Here is a 14,403-nt window from a genome sequence, read left to right on the forward strand (position 1 = left end):
GCCAATGAAAAGATCATGCTGCTATATTGCCCATGTATGGAAAACTCTACACTCTCTCCACAACTGCCCCATCAACAATTGAGAGTTCTGGGGGTGGAGTGTTTGATAGCACAAAATACCCAGGCAGGTGCGTAGTTTTGGTGGGGCTCATGGTAAGACCCCACCTCTTCGCGGCGCACTCCAGGCTCAGCAACAGCACTTCCAACTCCTCTGAGTGAGCAGCAATCACCATATCATCAGCATACGTAACATGGATGACTAATAGGGAGTCATCTGTTGACTGTACCTGGGTATCGATCAGCCTCCCATTGTTTCTTTACCAGATGGAAATTCCTCTGGTACAGCCATCAATGGTTTTATGAATAATACTCTCTGGGTCTCTCGGTAAAGTCATGTAGATTGAAAAATAATCAAATAAAAAAAAAATCACGTTTCTATCGCAACACAAGCAATCATCTTCAGGTGGAAAAATACAGCAGGCGGACTGCTGAGGCAGGAAGAAATGTAACGAGAGAGCTACTGCAGCCAAAGGTTATAAAGGTTTGAGATGGGTACAACCCAAGGGTAAGTGGGCGGGGCTCGAGATGGATGTAAGGTTGCAGAGCTAGGTATACCTCGGCCATTATATTGCTAGAGATTAGCATGTCAATCTGTTAATGTAATCCCATGGTTACGGTGCTGAAGAAGCCATTGCATTGCTCGAGATTAGAGATCCTGCCAACCGCCTGGTTACAAAAACCAACAATATCATCACTGATTCGACATCTTTAATCGAACGAACCAAGCGGCTCTCTCTAAGACCCTCTGCTGCTAGACCACCCAAATTTTATGGCTTACCAAAAATCCATAAAGATGGTACACCACTCCGTCCTATCGTCGACACCATTGACTCACTCACCTACAAACTGACACTATTTCTGTCTGAGACCTTACAACCATTCACTGGTAAGACCACCTCAGCTGTACTTAACTTAGCTCACTTGGTATCTATAATAAAAGACATCTCACTATCTCCAGGTGATTTGCTTGTCAGTCTCGATGTAGTTTCTTTGTTTACCAAAGTTCCTGTGCCTGACACCATTGAAATCATTGAAGATATGGTCCTACAAGGACTGAATGCTGATGTACTGGCCCTGATTAGACACTGCCTCACCAACACTTACTTCACCTGGAATGGTACATTCTACAAACAAGTTGAAGGTACCCCCAATGGGTTCTCCCTTATCTCCAGTGGTAGTCAATGTTTTCATGGAAAAGTTCGAGACAGATGCCATCCAGACATCCATCCTACATACTTCCTTGTGAAAGAGGTACGTAGATGACACGTTTGTCATCTGGCCACATGGCCTGCCAGCTCTGAACCAATTCTTCAATCACATAAATTCTGTACACCCACCCATCAAATTCACCATGGAGTTACCATTCTTGGATGTTTTAATTTAAAAGAGACCAGATGGTTCATTGGGACACTCTGTCTACAGGAAAGCCACCCACACGGATGCCTATCTAAAACCTGACTCCCACCACCATCCAGCCCAAAAAAAAATAATTCCCTCATCAAAACTCTACACCATAGGGCTCTCGTTGCATTTCCGACCATCACCACCTCGCCAGTGGACTGAAGAACGTACACCAAGGCCTCAAGATGAATGGATATTCGGATCGCACAATCCGCAAAGCTGTCACCCCAACCTTGGGGAGAGAACCATTTGAGGACCCAATGAAAACCATCACCTTGCCAAACATAGCAGGGGTTACCAAAAATATTTCCAAAATCATGAACAAACACAAGATCCAGGTTCGATTCAACACAGTACATAAAATTCGTGATCTGATCCCATCTGTGAAGGATGTGATCCCTGACATGCAATACCCCGGTGTCTACAAACTAAGCTGTGTCTGCGGTAGTAGTTACATTGGGGAAACTAAACGACATGCCTCGGACCATGTTCGTGAACACAAGGCAGATCTGAAACATGGTAGGACCAACACCTCTGCCGTGGCTGACCATTATTTTAACGCTGTGGGCACACATGAATTTGAGTTCTCCAAGACGAAGGTACTATGCAAACCCACTGGCTATCATCAAAGATTTGTCCATAATGCCATCCATATATATAAACACAGACACAACTTCAACCAAGAAGATGGGTACAAATTGAGCAATCATTGGAAGGACGTGATTAACCAGGTAAAGTCTTAACCTGCTGTGATGTTTACATCCTTCCTGCCGATGTTAGCTGACTCTGAGTTGCATTACTAGGTTGGATGTCTTTGTATTGACAAGCTGGATGTCCTACTCGATCTGCCACCAATGCATCATTGACATGCTAATCTCTCACAATACAATGGGCACTTCCACAGCCTCAGGGAGACCCTCTCTAGCCCCGCCCTCCTACCCTGAGGCGACTCCCATCTCAGGCCTATATAAGACTTTGTTTCAGTAGCTTTGTCTCTCTCACCTGAAGACGATTGCCTGTGTTGCGATCGAAACGTCGTGATCTGTTATTTTTCGATCTACGTGACTTTACCAAAAGACCCAAAGAGTATGAATTCCTGCAGTCACAAAAGCTTTAAGTCAATGTTATTATGATGTCATATTAAGGCAGTCTGCACAAATGCCACCCTCCCTCAGCATTTTGCTTGGGAAATCATCTCTGCCCGGTGCTTTCTTGGTCTCAGACTCTGGATCGCTTTCTGTACTTCCTCAACAGATGCCACCTGAGCTAGCCACTCACAGGGGGTAACTAATTATTCCAATGAGGCACTGCAGCCTCAGCAGAGTCATCCCCACTTTGCCCAATTATGTTTTCCAGGCTGAGGGATTTCCCCTCCTCCCAAGACCTCACAGAAATGCTCAGAAAATCTGCAAACTTGTTCCTGGGGGTCGGATATTGGATCACCTTTCTTTCCCCTGATAGCGATCGGTGTGGTGCTGCAAGTTACTTTTTTGATGGAGTTAAGAGTGATTTGTGATCACGGGCTACTGAGGCAGACTCCATCTCCTCAGCAACCCGCAATCACCACCCATCCTCGCAGTGCCTCACGGCTCTCCGAACCTCCGAGCGAAGGCTGCGGTAAGCCTCATCATTCTCTGACGTGGGATGCTGTAGACCAGGGGTCGGGAACCTTTTTGACTAAGAGAGCCATGAAAGCAAAAAATTTGGAAATTTATTTCAGTGAGAGCCATATAATATATTTTAAAAGTGAATTCAACTAAATGTCAGTATAATAAGCCTCTGAATTTATTCTTTTAAATAATGTTGTTATAACACTCACCATTAATGCGACTTCTGGTGCTGCATGGATTTGCTGATGTCTTTGTAGTCGGGTTGGTACTTTGTAGTCGGGTTGGTACTTGGTGAGGTTAAGCTTCATGCAAGCGTTGAGGCTTTCATCCGTTAAACGTGATCGTAGGTTGGACTTGATGTTTTTAAGATGTGAGAATGACTGCTCACATGCATACGTAGATCCAAACATGGTCAATACAGCAATACTCACACGCTGCAGTGTGTGGTATGTGACAGGAAGCGCGTTCCAAGTTTTGAGAATCAGCTGGTCTTCGGGTTGGAGTTTTTTCATTTCTGTCCACATGTGCTTGCTCGCCAACTCCGCTTTCTGTCGTGTGATTCTTTCCAAATCTTCATTCAGTGACTTGAACTTATTCACCCACATGTCTGAGGCCTTCAGGTCAGCCACTTCTGCTTCAAAATCTCTGACGGACACACCAGGGATGTAATTCAGGTCGGCTGTGTTCAGTGAACACTCGTTTGGATGGGTGATGAACTTAAAAAGACGAGTGTGCTCACGAAATTCTCCAAAGCGTGCTTTGAAGGACTGTAGGAGACTGGATGTGCAGCCAGCTAGCTGGTGGAGATCAAGGTTTTGAATGGGCTCACTTGCTGTGCATGCATCTTTAAATTGGCTCAGTTTTTCAAAATGTAGTAAACGACCTGTTTCAAGATCCGTGATGAAAAGCTCCAGCTTGTTTTCAAAAGCAAATACAGCTTGTTGAAGGGATAACACTGTATTTCCAATGCCTTGCATTTTCACGTTGAGCTGGTTCAGATGTTCAGTCAGATCTACGAGATAGTAAAACTTGAGGAGCCACTCGGTGTCGGCTAGCTCAGGATGCCCGACGCCTTTCATTTCAAGGAAAGTCCGGATTTCGTTCAGGCAAGCCGCAAAACGGCTAAGCACCTTCCCTCTTGACAACCAACGCACATTGCTGTGCAAAAGCAGACCAGGATAGTTATTTACAACTTCATCCAGCAGTGTTTTAAACTGGCGATCATTTAAGGCTCGGGCAACAATAAAGTTGATCACACGAATGACCAGCGACATCACTTCGCCAAACTGCCTGTCACACATCTGAGCACAAAGTGCCTCCTGGTGTATAATGCAATGGAAACTTAGGATGGGTCTATTTTCATGTTCACGGAGAAGCGCCACAAATCCTTTGTTTTTCCCCACCATACACGGAGCACCATCAGTACACACTGAGAGAAGTTTATCCATAGGTAGACTTTTTTCTTGAGCAAACTCCATGAAAGACTTGAATAAATCCTCACCTCTTGTGGACCCTTTTAATGGCAGAACAGCAAGACTTTCTTCGCGCAGTGTGTCACCAACAGCATATCTTGCAATCACGCTGAACTGCGACAAATGGCTCACGTCTGTTGACTCATCCAAAGCCAGAGAAAAGAACGGCGCTGCATTTATGTCCTTCACTTGCGTTTCCTCCACTTTGTTTGCCATCACGATGGTACGATCATGAACAGTTCTTGCGAACAGAGGCATGTCTTGTATCCGTTTGATTATCTTGTCTTTGTTCGGAAGATCATCAAAAAGTTCATTGGCTACATCCAGCATGAACGTTTTAGCATACTCGCCATCTGTGAATGGTTTTCCGTTCCTCACTATTGCTAAAGAACCAGCAAAGCTAGCCGAATTATAGTCACCTTGCCGGGTCCATACGCGGAGTTGCTGCTGGCTAGCTTGCACCCTGCTCAGCTCTTGGCACGCTTTCTTTCTGCTGTCTCCCGCAGGGTATTTTGATGCAAAGGTAGCGTGGCGCGTGTCGAAGTGCCGCTTTACATTCGACCGTTTCAACGATGTAATTTTGTCATTGCAAATTAGACACACCGCAGAACCCGCTCTCTCCACAAAGGCGAATTCTTCGGTCCATTCGTCCTGAAATGTACGATACTCGTCGTCTTTTTTTCTTTTCGCCAACTTCTTCGTCGAAGGGTTAGCTTTGAGCTAATGACCGAGCAGACGCAGTCTCAGACTGATTCAAAAGGGGGCGTTTACCTGTTTTACCCAGCAACGGCAAACGTAGGCCAGTATCATCCAATTAAAATAATGGACAATTGCTCCTGCAGCCCTGAACAGGACATGCGCAGTGAAAAACCGATGGATGGATTAAAACAAGTGAGAATATTTTGTTTTATCTGCGAGCCATATGCAATCATCAAAAGAGCCACATCTGGCTCGCGAGCCATAGGTTCCCGACCCCTGCTGTAGACGATTAAAGTGGGCCTGTCGCTTTTCCTCAACCATCCTGAACACCTCCTCTGTCAGCCAAGGTCTCTGGGGAGGTCTGGACCGCGTACGTAAAGCATCCATTGCAGCTGCATGAGCCACAGTCCTAAACCTCGCCCATTTCCCCTTGGCATCAGTAGCGGAGGATGCCAACCCCAGCCACAAGCGATGATGAAATTCTCGCTTGCAACTTTCATTAGCTAGCTGAGATCAGGCCACTGTGCGTTTGAATGGGGTTCTGGCTGTACACCTACCACTGGAGTGGAAGAATAGCTGGCACATCTTACAGATCACAAGCCGATGGTCAGTCGGCAGATTGGCTTCTTGGTAGGGTCTGGTGTCAAGGACATGGGCCCGCATCCGCTGTTCCATCACTATGTAGTCTAGCAGATGTTCTTGCTTGGACCCGGCGTGCATCCATCTTGTGTGGTTGCGCCGATGCCGGAACAGCGTATTGATAATTAAAAGCCCATGGGCTGCACAAAAGTCTATCAGCCACCGACCGTTGTTATTGAGCTGATCTGGCCCATGCCTTCCAATCACTCCAGACCAGGTGCCAGCATGACCAACTCGGGTATTAAAGTCACCTAACAGGATGACTCTATCCTGAGGGGCCACTTTAGCTAGCACCTGTGACAGGTCATAGAAGGCATCTGACTCATCGGCCTTGCCTGCATCCCTCCATTGATGTTCAGGGGCATAAATAATCACGACCACCACTCCCCGCCTCTGGTTGATGGTAACAACGCATACACACACGCGCATGCTCACATGCTAACAAAGAAATCCTGGCATGGGTCAGGGGTCGGGGCAGGCAGCTGCCACTCCCTATCACAAGCCCCGGTACCTTTAGCTGTAGCGGAGACCCTGGATGGGTCCCCGCGCTCCCCCTTCTCCCCTTGGGGCCCTGTGGGTCCTGGCGCACCCTGGAACGCATTATCATCATCGTCATCATCACCATCATTACCATCATCGTCATCATCACCATCATTAGCATCGTTATCATCATGATAACCATGATAACTATCATTGTCATCATGAGTAATGGTCTATCCGCTGCTGGATGAGGGCCTCTGCAAGCTGTCGCCGATACTCATGGCCATGCAACACAAGAAGCCATCATCCGCTTCCCTCCTGGTGGATGTTACCGAATCGTCGTGACGTTCATAAGAGGTGACCATCGGGGGCCGTCGCTGCGGGCCAAAGTTTGCGAAATTTAGAAAAATTATTTGGAGAAGTTGGGAGGACACATGGCAAACATCGCCTCCTACTGGCAAACTAATGCCCACCTGCAGGGCAGTGCTGTGTTCACGTTGTGCTGCACAAGGACAGCTGCCACTGGGTGGTCCCCTTGGCTAGACTGCAGCAAGGCACCCGAATGGTTGAGCCCAGGAGACGTAAGCAGCCGTGAGATGCTGAGGCTTTTCAGTCGGCACGCGCTGCGTGTGTGACGCATGTATTGCTTTCATGTGTCACACGTGTGTGATGCATGCGACAAGTGTGTGATGCATGCAACATGTGGGTGTGATGCATTCGACATGCATTTATGACCTCACGTGACACGTGTGTATAGGTGTGATGCACCCGACGTGTGTGTGCGGGTGTGACATGCGCGCTTGACGCGTGCGTGCCGCATTCCAGGTGATGCTCACGGGCAGGCCGTTGAGGCCAGTGGGGCCGGAGGGCCCCGGGTCTCCTCTGCTCCCGTTGGGACCCAGGCCCCCGAACATCCCCGGGCGGCCGGGAGGGCCGGGGGCCCCAGGTCGGCCGGGGAAGGGCCGGGGCCCGGCCATGGAGCGGCAGTCACAGTCCCCGGGGCTGCCTGCGTGAGAGAATAGTGAGGCTGCACAAAACCGCCTTGAGTCCAGCCATCGGCCCGAGTTTAGCTCTCAGCATGGTACCCTCACCATGATACCCTCAGCATGGTAAACTCAGCATGGTACTCTCACCATGATACCCTCAGCATGATAAACTCAGCATGGTAAACTCTGCATGGTACCCTCACCATGGTACCCTCAGCATGGTACCCTCACCATGGTACCCTCACCATGGTACCCTCACCATGGCACCCTCACCATGGTCCCATCAGCATGGTACCCTCACCATGGTACCCTCACCATGGTACCCTCACCATGGTAAACTCAGCATGGTACCCTCACCATGGTACCCTCACCATGGTACCCTCACCATGGTACGCTCAGCATGGTACGCTCAGCATGGTACCCTGACCATGGTACCCTCAGCATGGTAAATTCACCATGATACCCTCACCATGGTACCCTCACCATGCTACCCTCAGCATGGTAAACTCAGCATGGTACCCTCACCATGATACCCTAACCATGATACCCTCACCACAGACCCCTCACCTGGGCTCCCACGAGTTCCGGGAGGGCCGTCTCGTCCGGGAACCCCGGGTTGACCGGGGGACCCGCCGCCACCCCCTGCAACGAGACCCAACAACAAAGATAAAGGTCCCACCCGTGTAGCCCACACAGCCTGTTGGGGAAAGTGTTCTTAGCGAGCAGTATGGTGCCCGGGTCCCTCGGACCAGGCCGTACCTTAATCATTTGGGGCCCCACGCCATTTGCTTGGCGTGCTTCTGTCCAGCATCACCACTGCGACCGGTAAGCATCGGTGAGGAACTAAACTAAAAACCATTTCTTTTATAAGGTAAGGCCCACTGAGCTATGTAGCTCTTTTTCAGAAGTGACCTGCCCACAGATGATAGCTCAACGAATCGGCTTATTATCACGTAGAAATGTATAGCTGCTAAATACTCTGAACATGTGATGTTGATTGTAAATGTGGAGGTAAAAACCCGAGGACCTCGAGAAAAATCCACGTGACTACGGGAAGAACAAACATGCAAACCCCAAATATACGGGCATCAGGATCAAACCAACGACCTCCTGTATACCAGGCGAGTTAGTTAACATATGGACACCGTGGTGCTAGGAGGAGGTCACCCTCTCTCCCGTTCCCGTGTGTGTGCCCCTTTTCCACTGCCAAATCTGAGCCGACCCAGCGCAGGGCCCGCATGGTACGACTGGTTTTCCTCCAGGGGATTTTGTGGTTGCCGAGATGAAAGAGTATTTGGCTGCAATAAATGTCCACGTGAATATAAGCCACTTTGTTGAGCTATCGTTTGTAGACAGGTGGCTTAGATAGCTCAGTGGGCCTAACCTGGTAAAATTAAAATTAAAATGTACGCGCTCTAACCAAACAAAAGATCCCTATTATTATGAAAAAATTGTTAAAGTTTTAGTTTTTAGTTTAACCGTGCCACGCCGGCAGCCTCGCAAGGAGACATCTTGAATATGGCTTGGGGCCAAGCAGGGCCCGAGGGCGGAGCGAAGAGCACTCGATATCGGGGGCACAATGCAGCTGTAACGTGCTGTCGTCGTGCCGGCCACAGACTCACCACCGGCTTGCCCGGCGCTGGCCCCTTTAGCTCCAGGGGGCCCCGGCACTCCATCGCGACCGGGGGCGCCGGGGTACCCCTGCCCCTGGGCCCCGGGGTCCCCGGAATACCCCTTGGGCCCCCGCGTGCCTGGAAACCCAGGGATACCATCCTCAGCTGCAACAGAGGAGAAACAGGATGCGTAGAGTTATTACCGGTGGCGTGGTACGGCGCGACACAACGCGGCACAACGCAGCACAACACGGCGCAAACAAAACGTAACATGGCACAACGCAACGCAGCACAACGCGGGACAACGCAGCACAACACGGCACAACATGGCGCAACGCAGCACAACAATGCAATATTTCAGGGTACAACACAGCATAACATGGCACAACACAACACGGCACAAGGCAATGTAACGCAGCACAATGCAGCACCACCTACGTCAATGCGATTTTTATTGTTGCTAGTCGTCGTTGTTAATGTAGTTATAGCCATTCACCTGTGTAGCTCCTGCTGTTGTTATTAAAAGGTCAAGGAACAGCTCTGCAAGTGCTCACTCACTCCACTGCTGGCAGAGGGGACTCCACTACAAGGGCTCCAGTGCCAACCTCCAGGGCCACTCTCATTCTAGCCAGACATCTTTGCAGGAGTGGGAGTACCCATACTTTACCCCACCACACGTGAGGGGGTGGGGGTGAAGAGGGGAGTGAGAAAGATTGGAGCTGAAGACCTCTGCAGGAGGCCGTGATCGCGAATCCTCTGGTCGCTTCTGTAGTTCCGGCTGTCGTGGATATTATTGTCATGAATTATAATTTGCCACAATTTTAGTATAATTTATTCGAATTATTCTAATTGGTTAAAGAATAATTTACTTGATGTTATTTGTAATGCGCTGCACAGTTCTCGCTCACTCTTGGAGATATGGAATGATTTAGAGGCACGGTTAAACCATAGCCGGCAATTGACCAAGCTCTGTCGTCCTGTATTTTGATGTTAGGCTAACTCCATGAATGAGTGTTTAGAAGGCATATAAAATTTACACAGTCACCCACTCATGCTCACACTCACTCTGCAGAAGAGGGGGAGAACATACGAACTCCACGCAGAGAGGCACCCGAGTCGGGAATCAAACCCAAGGACTTCTTGCTTGGAGGCACGAGTGTCACCACTGCACCACCACCCTGTTGCTCATACATTGTAGTAGTAGTTGTTGATGTAGTGTTGGTGGTGGTAGTAGGGGTAGGAGTCACGCACCTAATGTGTCAGGGTGCCGCGGTGGTGATATGTTAACTACCTCGCCTGATATACAGGTCGTGAGTTCGATCCCAACCCTGATGCCTGTATATTTTCGTTCTCCCCGTGGTCAAGTGTATTTTTCTCCGGGTCCTCCGGATTTTCCCTTCACATGTAGGATAAACATGCATTCAGAGTATTTGGCTGCTCTAATTTCCACACAATAAAGCCACTTGGTTGAGCTATAATATGTGTCCAGGTCGCTTCTGAAAAATTGCTACATAGCTCAGTGTGGGCCTTACCCAATCAAATAAAAAAATATTTATCTTTATAGTTTAGTTTTACCTGGGCCACCGATGATCTGGCCGGGAGGACCGGGAGATCCTGGGGTGCCCCTATTCCCGGGGGCACCGGACGGTCCGGGGTTCCCAGGGGACCCCGTGTCTCCGGGAAGGCCTGGCAGCGTTCCAGCACACACAAAAACACACACGCGCAAGTGTACACACACGTGCAACAGAGATAAAGATCCCCCGTGTAGCCTACACAGACTTTTGGGGTAAGAGCTCTTCGCAAGCAGCACCTCCGAGGGGGTGGAGTACCTAGTGCCACGCCCGGCCACCTTTGTTACCCCAGTGCTGATGTTTTGCATGTCGCACCAGGTACTTATTTGAGGTTGAGTCGACTTAGTGAATCTTCTATTTCTACTTTACCAGGTGAGGTCCACTGAGCTATGCAGCTCTTTTTCAGAAGCGACCTGGCCACAAATAATAGCTCAACCAAGTGGCTTATCACGTGGAAATGTATAGCAGCCAAATACTCGAAATGCATGTTTGTAAATGCGGATAGAAAAACCGGAGGACCTGGAGAAATGGAGAAAAATCCCCACAACCATGGGGAGAGAGACATGCAAACTCTAAATATACAACAGGTGTCAGGGTCGGGATCGAACCTGTGAACACCTGCATACCAGGTGAGGTGTTAACTCCCTCGCCACAGGGCGAGAGAGTTAACACCACGTGGAGGAGGTTCGCTCGCTACGTGGGCGACGCTAGCAGCTCAGAGGGCGGGGCTAGTGGCTCAGTGGGTGGGGCTGAGTGCAGGAGGGGAGGAGCCACCCAGTGGCCTTATGTCCCTGTTGAGCCTCATGGACACCGGGTGGCCCCCTCTGGACGTGACTTCCGCGCTGCATCAACGCAGACGCGGCTGCCGCCCCAACTCCATGGGTGAGATCAGCCCAAACCACAAATAAACATTTGCAGATATGGGGGTGAAGGGGGTGTGGTGGGGAGCGATGTGTCATCCGGAACGGAGGGGGGATCAAACCTTCCTGCCCCACACTGAACGGTTCAGGGCCTGGAAGACCCCGATCTCCCTGTTCACCCTGCGCACACACGGCAGTGACAAAGACAAAGATCCCCCGTATAGTTTTAACATACTGTTGGGGCAAGTGCTGTTAGCGAGAAGCTCCTATGAAGGTAGGTACGGCGCAGGAGGGGTGGGTGCCCAACACCACACTCAGCCAGCTTTGTCTCCCTTGTGGTGATGTCTACACACCACACAAGGTACTCATTTGAGGCTGAGTTGACCTCGGGTGGCCAAGGACCAGTTAAAGTAATCGTTACTGTTGGCCACGAGCGGGATTCGAACTCGGATCTCCAGGTTCGTAGCGCAACATGTTAACTGCTCCACGACAACTCCCAACACTACTGTGACACACATAATGACACACACACATGCGCGTCACCACGTGTTGGCTCAGTGGTGCTGCAGCTGGGATTCATTCTCTGACCTTTAACCCTGGAAAACCTGGGTTTCCTGGTGACCCCGGGAATCCTGGCTGACCCTGCAGACATTTGGACACACAGATAGAGACACCGAGACACGTGGCGAACATAGACACAGAGACGGAGAGAAGCACAGTAAACATAAACCGTAAATCGTATTTACTTTAAATATAATATCACCTCCACTCAAGGGGGCGGGATGGGTAATTGTATTGACACAAAGACACAGAGACACATGGTAAATATAGACACAGAGATACACGGGACCCTCTCCTCACCTTCCTCCCAGGGTACCCCTCTGGGCCGGTGGCCCCAGGTGGGCCCTGCACACACACAGCACAGGAACGAGTGAGAAGTGCACCACCTCGAGCAGCATGTTAGCGTAGGGTGGGGGAAGGGGGGGCGTCTCACCGTAGCGAACCCCGGCCGCCCCGGAAATCCCGGATCCCCTGGCTCACCGGAGAAGCCCGATTGCCCCTGCAACACATGGCACAGACGCGGCACCCATGCCCAGATGGGAGGTGAACCTCGCTTCCGGGAGTCGGGGTGAGGGAGGAGGGCGGCGGAGAGGAGGGGTGCCTCTGTGTGATTGTTTCAGGTGAGGTGGTGTGTGCTGCGAGTTTGTCTTGTGTGTGCGTGTATAGTGTCAGGCTTGTATCAGCTGTGTGCCAGGTGTTCGTGCCAGTTGTGCGTGCCAGGTACGTGTAACGAGGTGTGTGCCAGGTACGTGCCAAGGGTGTGCCAGGTTTGTGCCAGGTGACCATACCATGTGTGCCAGGTGTGCGTGCCAGGTGTGTGTGTGCCAGGTGTGTGCCAGGGGCGTGCCAGGGGCGTGCGAGGTGCCGGAGTCGGTGGTGTCGCTGCGTGGAGAGGGGAGGGGTCACTCACTCTGGGCCCTGGTGGACCCTGTTCCCCGCCACGCGCCGGTTCCCCGGGGTCACCCTGGAACAAACAGAGTGATGTGTCAGGGTAAGAGTTAGATTCAGGGTTAGGGTCAGGGTTAGAGTCAGGATTATGGTCAGGACTAGGGTTAGGATGAGGGTTACGAGTCAGGGCTAGGTTCAGGGCCAGGGTTAGAGTTAGCGTCAGGATGAGGCTCTCTGCTGAGCTAACCACACAGATGCACACAAAAAAGATACAAAGACAAGGATCCCCTGTAGAGCCTCCAGAGACTTTTGGGGTAACACATACACAAGCATATGCGCGCGCACACACACACACAAAGACCCCCCGTATAGTTGAAGGTACCCCAATGGGTTCTCCCTTATCTCCAGTTGTAGACAATGTTTTCATGGAAAATTTTGAGACGAATGCCATCCAGGCATCCACTCTACGTCCGTCCTTGTGAAAGAGGTACGTAGATGACACGTTTGCCATCTGGCCACATGGCCGAACACCTCTGGACCAATTCCTCAACCACATCAATTCCATACACCCAGCCATGAAATTCACCATGGAGGTGGAAAAGGATGGCAAGTTACCATTCTTGGATGTTTTAATCGAAAAGAGACCACATGGCTCAATGGGACACTGTCTACAAGAAAGCCACCCATACAGATGCCTACCTAAAACCTGACTCCCACCACCATCCTGCCCAGAAGAATTCCTTAATCAAAACTCTACACCATAGAGCTCGATGTATTTCCGACCGACATTACCTAGCCAGTGAACTGGAATACGTACACCAAGCTCTCAAGATGAATGGATATTCAGACACAATCCGTAAAACTATCACCCCAACCGTTGGGAAAGAAACATCTGAGGACCCAATCAAAACCATCACCTTGCCATACGTAGCAGGGCTCACTAAAAAGATTTCCAAAATCATGAGCAAACACAAGATCCAAGTTCGATTTAACACAGTACATAAAATTCATGATCTGATCCCATCTGTGAAGGATGTGATCCCTGACATGCAATACCCTGGCGTCTACGAACTAAGCTGTCTGCGGCAGTAGTCACATTGGGGAAACTAAGAGACATGTCTCGGACCATGTTCGTGAACATAAGGCAGATCTGAAACTCGGTAGGACCAATACCTTGGCCATGGCTGATCATTGTTTTAATGCGGTGGGCTCACACGAAATTGATTTCTCTAAGACGAAGGTACTTTGCAAGCCCACTGGCTATCAACAAAAATTCGTTCATATATATAGACACACACAATTTCAACCGAGAAGATGGGTACAATCATTGGAAGGACGTTATCAACCAGTTTAAGTCATAATTGGCTATGATGTTCCCATCCTACCACCTTCCGATGTTAGTTGTGCTTTACGCACATTTCAAACTTGCGCTTTCACAGTCACTTCGCGCGCCGACCCCTTGGTTGCGGCTCTGCGATCTCCCATTAACATGCTAATCTCTCTTTAACATGCTAATTGTCACCTGGCAGCCCTTTGATTGGTGGAAAACCAACCACCGTCGGGT

At 50.0% G+C, this 14,403-nt stretch overlaps 1 protein-coding gene across 2 annotated transcripts in view; it reads right to left on the reverse strand.

Annotated features, from left to right (window-relative positions):
• LOC116954477 (uncharacterized) overlaps nt 1-14,403 on the reverse strand; it is a 57,282-nt gene that overhangs the window by 29,086 nt on the left and 13,793 nt on the right. For both annotated transcript variants that reach the window (XM_076052414.1, XM_076052415.1), the window contains 10 exons: nt 12,862-12,915; nt 12,385-12,450; nt 12,252-12,296; nt 11,979-12,032; nt 11,513-11,570; nt 10,535-10,645; nt 8,969-9,124; nt 7,914-7,988; nt 7,197-7,366; nt 6,392-6,470 (listed from right to left, as the gene is read on the reverse strand). In XM_076052414.1, the coding sequence (XP_075908529.1) occupies nt 6,392-6,470; nt 7,197-7,366; nt 7,914-7,988; nt 8,969-9,124; nt 10,535-10,645; nt 11,513-11,570; nt 11,979-12,032; nt 12,252-12,296; nt 12,385-12,450; nt 12,862-12,915 (868 nt within the window). The remainder of the gene's footprint in view (nt 1-6,391; nt 6,471-7,196; nt 7,367-7,913; nt 7,989-8,968; nt 9,125-10,534; nt 10,646-11,512; nt 11,571-11,978; nt 12,033-12,251; nt 12,297-12,384; nt 12,451-12,861; nt 12,916-14,403) is intronic.

The sequence above is a fragment of the Petromyzon marinus genome, chromosome 55 (genome assembly GCF_048934315.1).
Source record: "Petromyzon marinus isolate PM22_M1 ecotype Great Lakes invasive population chromosome 55, UKy_Petmar_22M1.pri1.0, whole genome shotgun sequence".
NCBI lineage: Eukaryota > Metazoa > Chordata > Hyperoartia > Petromyzontiformes > Petromyzontidae > Petromyzon > Petromyzon marinus.